Consider the following 8,668-nt stretch of genomic DNA (forward strand, 5'->3'; position numbering starts at 1 on the left):
GTGAAACATAGGTGTATGATTCTGGATTTTATCACTTCCAGTAGGTTCTGGGCATGGATACACATTTTATAAAATCACTAAACACTTTATATGAGAACCAAGATGAAAATCACCAAAAGGTATAGATTCAAACTAGGAGATGGTTTACTTAAGCAGCTCCTCCCCTACCCTTTAAATTCATAAAATTTTCAAACTGGTCCTATGATAAATAGCCCTGAACCAACAGTCACTAGCTGCAGCAACAGTACAGGTCTAACAAAGGATTTAAGATTTAGAGTTTTCCTTCCTTCCTCACCCAATTTTTGGAGTCAGCTATCACAAATGCTTAGTGAAAGCCCCCATAAGGTTGAGAGGGACTGTATTATTTTCCTTTTCATTTCTTGGAGATAGACAATTTATGAACTAGTGTAAACTTCTCTCTGCTACTACTGCTCAGCACCTACCAAGTCGGAGAGTGGATGGAGCTTTCACTCTGTCATTCTATACTTGAAACTATCATCTAGAAAAACAACTTCCCTTTCCAGCTGCCTTTATGGATAAGAGGAAGTGAGAATCAGCTGCATACCCCCTGTAGGGAGGGGTCTAATTTGGGATAGAAATCTGATCAATGCTGTGATTTTGGTCTTCTTAAAGTATAGGGGAATCAGAATAGTGCCAACCTGTTAGTGATAGTGTCAACCTGTTAGTGATGGAGTGAAACAACAAATCTCAATAATAGCAAATGAATCGCCTTTTTGATTTTGCCTTGTTAGTATGTTACTGGGTTACCTATTAAACATTCAACACATGTTATCACTGCTTTAGGAGAGATTTCCTAGTTGAGTCCCTGACTGTTTTGAGAAACTGCATGAATCCTGTGCCCCCAGTCCCCTTCTCTTCTACAGCCACTTCCTTCTGCAGCCTCTCCTGGTTCTCGTCACGCTGCAGCTTCTGTCCTGGCCATAAGATGTACTTAGCCACCACTTTAAGGTGGTAGGTTCTGAGCGCCACAAGAGCAGATACGCACTTGTCGAAAGCCTTCTGCAGATTCGGGTCACCCTTTGAAAGGACAAATGGGCGGACGGTGGGTCCTGAGGCAACAAACTGAAGAAAGTCCCTGTGAGCTGGAGGCATGTAGTCCCTCATTCTCTTGAGAAAGTTGGCAGCAGCCTCTGAAACAGGGAAAAGATGGGGCAGATAAGGCCAATGAACCCAAAAAGAAAGTTGTCCAGCTAGAAGTAGAGCAGGTGAGCATGGGGCCAGCTGGTACTTGCAAGTGCCATCTGAGACCACCCAAGGTCAGGGAGAGCTGTCTAACCTCACTCAGGACCTGGAGAGCCACTACCGCTTCTGTGGCCTTGGAGAAGCAGAGGTGCAGAAGGCCTTGAGGAGTTGAGCCACTTCTCCCTTCTCGCCTGCTAACCCAATATGGCTGGAAGTGAATTGCAACCACTGCTGTTTACAGCTATTACCAATCCACCAATGGTATTTATTGAGTGCTTATTGTGTGCAGAGTACTGTATGGAGCACTTGGGAGAGTACAATACAAAAGTACTGGTAGACACTATCCCTGCCCTCCAAGAGCTTGCAGTTAGAACCATTTACCAATTGTATCCCTCCCTGCTTCTTTCAGCTCTCAACCCCGCAAAAATACCAGCCACTTCCTTTGTAGGGGTCTTCCCATTTGTTTAGGCCTGTGCCACTGTTATGGGCCTGTGCTAGTAAGGAAGACAGAGCTGTTTCAGCAGATTTGCCCCTCCTTATGCATCTGGACCTTTTTATGGTATTTGTTAAGCACTTACTATATGCCAGGCACTGTACTAAGGTTTGGGGTAGATCCAAGCTGATCAGGTTGGACACAGTCCTTGGCCCACATTGGACTTAAAGTCTTAATCCCCATTTTACAGATGAGGTAACTGAAGCACGGAAAAGTTAAGTGCCTCTCCCAAGGTCACACAGCAGAAAAGTGGCAGGACTGGTATTAGGACCCAGGTCCTTCTGACTCCCAGCTCCAGGCTCTATCCACTAGGTCATACTGCTTCTCAGGACTTCTGATTCCTTCAAATTCCACAGCTCCTCCATCAAGGTAGGGGAGATGGCATTATTTTTTTCTTTTAGTGAGCCTGGGCTTTGCAATTTAATCATGTCTTGATGCTGGTCACAGCAATCATTTGGGCCCAAATCCCCTCCTTGCCCCACTCACCATCTGTGGAGTTGTGCTGGATTCCCAACAGCAAATCAAAGCATTGAATGATGGTGCTCTGTGCTGCACTGCCACCAGAAAACTCTTTGGGTTCCTTCCATACCCCTTCATACAGAAGACCATCTGGCAACAGGGGATTGTCCTTCCATCTATATTACAGAACAAGTAAAGGATATGTTTTACATATTAAGAAATAGAGAAAAGTGCCCTTTAAAATCTTTGAAAAAAAAATCTTGTCCTAGATCATTACATAATAATAATGGCATTTATTAAGCACTTACTATGTGCAAAGCACTGTTCTAAGCTTTGGGAAGGTTACAAGGCAATCAGGTTGTCCCACAGGAGGCTCACAGTCTCATTGTACAGATGAGGGAATTGGGACACAGAGAAGTTAAGTGACTTGCCCAAAGTCACACAGCTGACAATTGGCAGAGCTGGGATTCGAACCCATGACATCTGACTCCAAAGCCCGTGCTCTTTCCACTAAGCCACACTGCTTATTTGTAGGAGGGAAGGAGAAATAAATAGTTAACTGAGAGAAGGGAAGATGAATCCTTTTTGTGAGCTATTATGGACCCTTTAGCTCCAAAATCAACTGGAATAGTCTGTTATTTACCACTTTACAAAAATTTCTCTTAAAATCACAATCTTAGTAATTGTACTCAAATACTCCGGTAGCTGAGGCTACTTAATAATTTCTTCCACTCTTCCCAAGTGCTAGAAGAAGGAAAAGAACCTATGACAGAAATTGCTGGAGGAAAAGCCAAATGCAAAAAAAAAGAAGTCTGCCGTCTCCCTGACTTTCCCATCACTGTAGACAGCACTACCAATCAATCAATCATCAATCAATCAATCAATCGTATTTATTGAGCGCTTACTGTGTGCAGAGCACTGTACTAAGCGCTTGGGAAGTACAAGTTGACAACATATAGAGACAGTCCCTACCCAACAGTGGGCTCACAGTCTAAAAGATAATCATATTTATTGAGCGCTGTGTGGAGAGCACTGTATTAAATGCTTTGGAAATTACAATACAGGGGATTAGTAGACACATTCCCTACCCACAGTGAACTCACAGTCTAGAGGAAGAGACAGAAATTAAATAATGGATATATACATAAGGGCTGTGGGGTTGAGGAAAGGGTAAATAAAAAGCAAATCAGGGTAACGAAGATGGAAGTAGGAAAAGTGGAAAACGGTTTAGTCAGGGAAGGCCTCTTGGAGGAGATGGGCCTTCAAAAAGGCTTGGGGGAAAAGAGAGTCATTGTCGTATTACAAGTGGCAGAGCTGGGATGAGAATCCAGGCCTGCGTTCTATCCATTGGACCACACTGCTCTTCTGGCACACAGTTCAGTACACAGTAAGGTCTCAATAAATACAACTGCTTGACTGATTGAGGACAGAGTGCTTATGTGGTCCCCAAGGGCGTAAACGCCAACATTAAGAGGGTTCTCGCTCTGTCCTCCTTCCTGCCCACCTCCCCAAGGGCGGCAACTCCCCTCAAATCCGGCTCAGCATGTCCGGGGTTCCCTTCCTGCCCGACTGGGGCTGGGCTTCCCGGCCTGCTTGGGCTTCGGCGGGGGATCAATCAATCAATCAATCAATCGTATTTATTGAGCGCTTACTGTGTGCAAAGCACTGTACTAAGCGCTTGAGAAGTACAAGTTGGCAACATATAGAGACAGTCCCTACCCAACAGTGGGCTCACAGTCTAAAAGGGGGAGACAGAGAACCACCCTTCCCATCTCACAAGCCCGCAACCTTGGCGTCATCCTCTAGGCTGTGAGCCCGTTGTTAGGTAGGGACCATCTCTATGTGTTACCAACTTGTACTTCCCAAGCGCTTAGTACTGTGCTCTGCACACAGTAAGTGCTCAATAAATATGAATGAATGAATCCTCGATTCTGCTCCCTCATTCACCCCAAAATTCCAATCCATCACCCAAACCTGCTTGTCTCACCTCCTCAATATCGCCAAGATCCGCCCTTTCCTCTCCATCCAAACTGCTATCTTGCTGGTTCAATTTCTCATCCTATCCCGTCTGGACTACTGCATCAGCCTCCTCTCTGATCTCCCATCCTCCTGCCTCTCCCCACTTCAGTCAATACTTAACTCTGCTGCCCAGATTATCTTTGTACAGAAATGCTCTGGGCATGTCACTCCCCTTCTCAAAAATCTCCAGTGGTTGCTTGTCAACCTACAAATCAAGCAAAAACTCCTCACTCTTGGCTTCAAGGCTCTCCATCACCTCTCCCCCTCCTACCTCACCTCCCTTCTCTCCTTCTACAGCCCAGCCTGCACCCTCTGCTCCTCTGCCACTAACCTCCTCACTGTGCCTCGTTCTCGCCTGTTCCACAGTCGACCCCTGTCCCACGTCCTTCCCCTGGCCTGGAATGCCCTCCCTCCACACAACCACCAAACAAGCTCTCTTCCTCCCTTCAAAGCCCTACTGAGAGCTCACCTCCTCCAGGAGGCCTTCCCAGACTATGCCCCCTTTTTCCTCTCCTCCTCCCCATTGCCGCCCCACCCTACCTCCTTCTCCTCCCCACAGCACTTGTATATATTTGTACATATCTATTACTCTATTTATTTTACTTGTACATATTTACTACTCTATTTTATTAATGTTGTGCATATAATAATAATTATAATGGTGGTAATTGTTAAGCGCTTACTATGTGCAAAGCACTGTTCTAAGCGCTGGGGGGATACAAGGTGATCAGGTTGTCCCATTTGGAGCTCACAGTCTTAATCCCCATTTTACAGATGAGGTAACTGAGGCACAGAGAAGTTAAGTGGCTTGCCCAAGGTCACACAGCTGACAAGTGGCGGAGCCAGGATTTGAACCCATGACATCTGACTCCCAAGCCCACACTCTTTCCACTGAGCCATGCTGCTTCCCTGAGCTATAATTCTATTTATTCTGACAGTTTTGACTCCTGTCTACATGTTTTGTCTTGTTGTCTGTCTTTCCATTCTAGACTGTGAGCCCATTTTTGGGTAAGGACCGTCTCTATATGTTGCCGACTTGTACTTCCCAAGCACTTAGTACAGTGCTCTGCACACAGTAAGTGCTCAATAAATACGATTGAATGAATGAATGGATGAAGTCTTTGTTCCCTTTTTGACAGGTTCCCATTTTGGTCTGTCAGCCAGTCTCTGGCTCTTCATTTCTGTTATGTCAGATCTGCCTCTCACCTTCTGAGGCCTCACTCAAGTACAGTTTCCATCTGCCTCTTGCTCTGACCTTTATAAGTATGTGGAGGTCCCACAAACAAGGGATTTCGATTGTTGGTTAATGGGGAAAAAAAAAGCCTATAAAGAGAGGAATTGGCCACTGGGTTTCTTGCCAAAAAAGGCACGTGACAATAATAATAATAATAATTACAGCATTTGTTAAGTGTTTACTATGTGCTAGGCACTGTACTAAGTTCTGGGTGGATATAAGCAAATCATATTAGACACAGTCCCTGTCCCATGTGGGGCTTACAGTCTCAATCCCCATTTTACAGATGAGGGAACTAAGACTGGGAAAAATGAAGTGACTTGTCCAAGGTCACACAGCAGACAAGTGGCAGAGCCAGGATTAGAACTCATGACTTTCTAACTCCCAGGTCCATGCTCTATCCACTACACCATGCTGCTTCCTTGTCTCACATAGGGCTCACAGACCTAATCCCCACTTTACAGATAAAGGAACTGAGGCACAGAGAAGCCAAGTGACCTTCCCAAGGTCACACAGCAGACAAGTGTCAGAGCTCGGATTAAAACCCAGGACCTTCTGATTCCCAGGCCCATGCTCTATCCACTATACCATGCTGCTCACTAAAAATAATACCTTACTTTAGTCACAGGGCAGCCTGGAGTTCAATTAGAGGATGTCATTTTCCCTCCGTGATATGGAGAATGAGGAGAGAAAGGAAACAATCCTGAATATCTGTGCTTGTGATAAGGTGTACATGAAGAAACACGGTTTCGAAAGCATGTGCTATTCCCAGGCAGCATGGTCTTTTGGATAGAGAAAGATGAATGGAGGGATGAGGCATGAGTTGCTATGGAAGAAATCCTATATCAAGGATCAACTTGACTTGTTCTACTAATCACTGTCCTCTTTGAAAATGTTGGCTTAAGGTCCCATGCTCTGTGTAGCAAAATCTACAGGATTCTGGCTTCCTATGACAGTAAAAATCACTTTACCACTTACAAAACTGGATAGCCGTTTCTTTGCCCAGAAAATAGAGTCAGTGTGGTCTAGTGGAAAAAGCATCGAATTGGGAGAGACCTGGGCTCTAGTCTCACTGCTGCCCCTAGACTGTTAGGAAGATTTGAGCAAGTCACTAAACTGTCCTTGCCTCAGTTTCCTTATCTGTAAAATGGGGCTAATAATATTTGCCTATTCCCACCTCTCAGAATTATTACCAGGATAAAAGAAGGTGAGTGAGAGGAGATCACTTTAGAAAAACAAAAACTCTACATGAAAAATATGGTATTAAATACCATGCACACCAGCATCCAGAGGACAAGTATGGAGATGTAAAAGGGCCCATCTCCCTGAGCCTCTAAAAATCATAAAAAGCAAGTTAATTTTTGTAAGAATAAATCAGTTTGTTTTAAGTATGTTGAACCACCAATGAGTTTAGAACCCCAGACCTGAGATCAATGCAGGTGGATTTCCTTTTGTCAATTTGTGTAGGCACTGAATGAAAAGAGAAATGCAGCTGGAAGACAATACATACCCAGACAAGAAGATGCGTAGTGTTTCATAATAAGCTGTTGCGTTTACATGGTCTGTGGAAAGATACAGAGTTTCATTAACAAGTTCCACTGGAAGATAAAAAAAGATTATTTCAAGAGTCTTAAATAACAAGGAGCTAGTCTGGGCATCCCGCTGGCTGGGTCAGTGAGCCTTTGTCACTGGACATTTCTTCCAACCCTTTGCAGATACCCCTCTTATCAGGTTCTGCTTTAAGAATTTAGGAACAGCAGGACAGACCCCTCTCCTGTTCTTTGGTCACTATTTCTTTCCCTCTCCTTGACTTGCTTCTGCTAACTCCCAAATGAAACAATGACAAATTTTGTACCATTCCACTTATTTCAAACCACTTTTCCTGCTCCTTGAAATGGAAATAAAGTAGATTTCACCAGTTCATTCGCCAATTTCCAACAAGGAAAACTCCTTAAACCTCCAACTCTTCTTTTGGCTTTGAATACACTCACTTTTTTTGCCCTGTTACCCCAAAGGTCCATCAGGAGTAGGTCATCTTTAAAGCCAAAAGCTAATGACAAATTTCAGTCATCTGGGTAGAAGCCTGAACCTAGAATAGCCTTGGAAAATGGTTGAGCATATAAGGAAAACAGACAAGATAATTAATGAGTGCTTGAAATATTTGTAGGTAAATTCAAGGAGAATGGAAAAAAACCCTGAGGAATCTTTGTAAAACAAATTAGGTCCCCTTATAGAATGTAATTAGCTGAGCTATGATAGGAAGCATTCAGGATAAGTGCTGAATTATAAGTGTATTGGCTGTTTGGGAATGATAGGGAAAAAGGAAGAGTCAGCCTTGTACATGAAGGATAGCTATATGTGATCAGTGACCCACAAAAGGGGAGATAATAATAATAATAATTATGGTATTTGTTAAGCACTTACTATATGCCAAGCACTGTTCTAAATGATGGAATAGATACAAGTTAATCAGGTTGAACACAGTCCCTGTCCCACGTGGGACTCATGCTCTTATACCCATTTAACAGATGAGGTAACTGAGGTACAGAGAAGTGAAGTGACTTGCCCAAAGTCACAAAGCAGGTACTTCTGATTCACAGGCCCATGCTCTATTCACTAAGCCATGCTGAGATCAGTGGGTAAAGACTATTGGGTAAAGTGAAAGGTGAAAAGAAGAAGCTTAATGTCATGAAAGAAGCCTACAATAAACTACCAAGCCAGAAGGATTTTTCTGTTTTGCTTTTTAATCACTGGTTTGGTGTTCACCCTGGGCTGAACACATTAGGGGGTGTTTTTTAGGGATCTTCAATGTCTTTAATGATGACCTAGAGAGCTTGCTCATCCAATCTGCAGATGACGTGAAAATGGTAATGCCATGCAAGGCAGGAATCAATTCCAAAGAAATCTTGATCATTGGATCCACAAGCACAAAATGAAAATAAATAGGCTCAAGTGAAAAGTAGAGTTCACAGTAGTATTAGAGAAGCAGCATGGTTCAGTGGAAAGAGCACAGACTCTGGAGTCAGAGGTCATGGGTTCAAATTCTGACTGCCAATTGTCAGCTGTGTGACTATGGGCAAGCCACTTAATTTCTCTGGGCCTCAGTTACCTCATCTGTAAAATGGGGATTAAGACTGTGAGCCCCCCATGGGACAACCTGATCACCTTGTAACCTCCCTACTGCTTAGAACAGTGCTTTGCACATAGTAAGCACCTAATAAATGCCATTATTATTATTATTATTCTTAAGGATGGAAGAA

At 43.7% G+C, this 8,668-nt stretch overlaps 1 protein-coding gene across 1 annotated transcript in view; it reads right to left on the reverse strand.

The window, feature by feature from the left end:
* Positions 1-615: 615 nt before the first annotated feature.
* Positions 616-8,668, reverse strand: part of LOC119928918 (indoleamine 2,3-dioxygenase 1-like) — a 25,547-nt gene continuing 17,494 nt past the window's right edge. The window contains 3 exon segments of the mRNA XM_038747449.1: positions 616-1,151; positions 2,183-2,331; positions 6,919-6,970. Of these exon segments, the coding sequence (XP_038603377.1) occupies positions 793-1,151; positions 2,183-2,331; positions 6,919-6,970 (560 nt within the window). The 3' untranslated portion in view covers positions 616-792.

Source organism: Tachyglossus aculeatus, chromosome 5 (assembly GCF_015852505.1).
Source record: "Tachyglossus aculeatus isolate mTacAcu1 chromosome 5, mTacAcu1.pri, whole genome shotgun sequence".
NCBI lineage: Eukaryota > Metazoa > Chordata > Mammalia > Monotremata > Tachyglossidae > Tachyglossus > Tachyglossus aculeatus.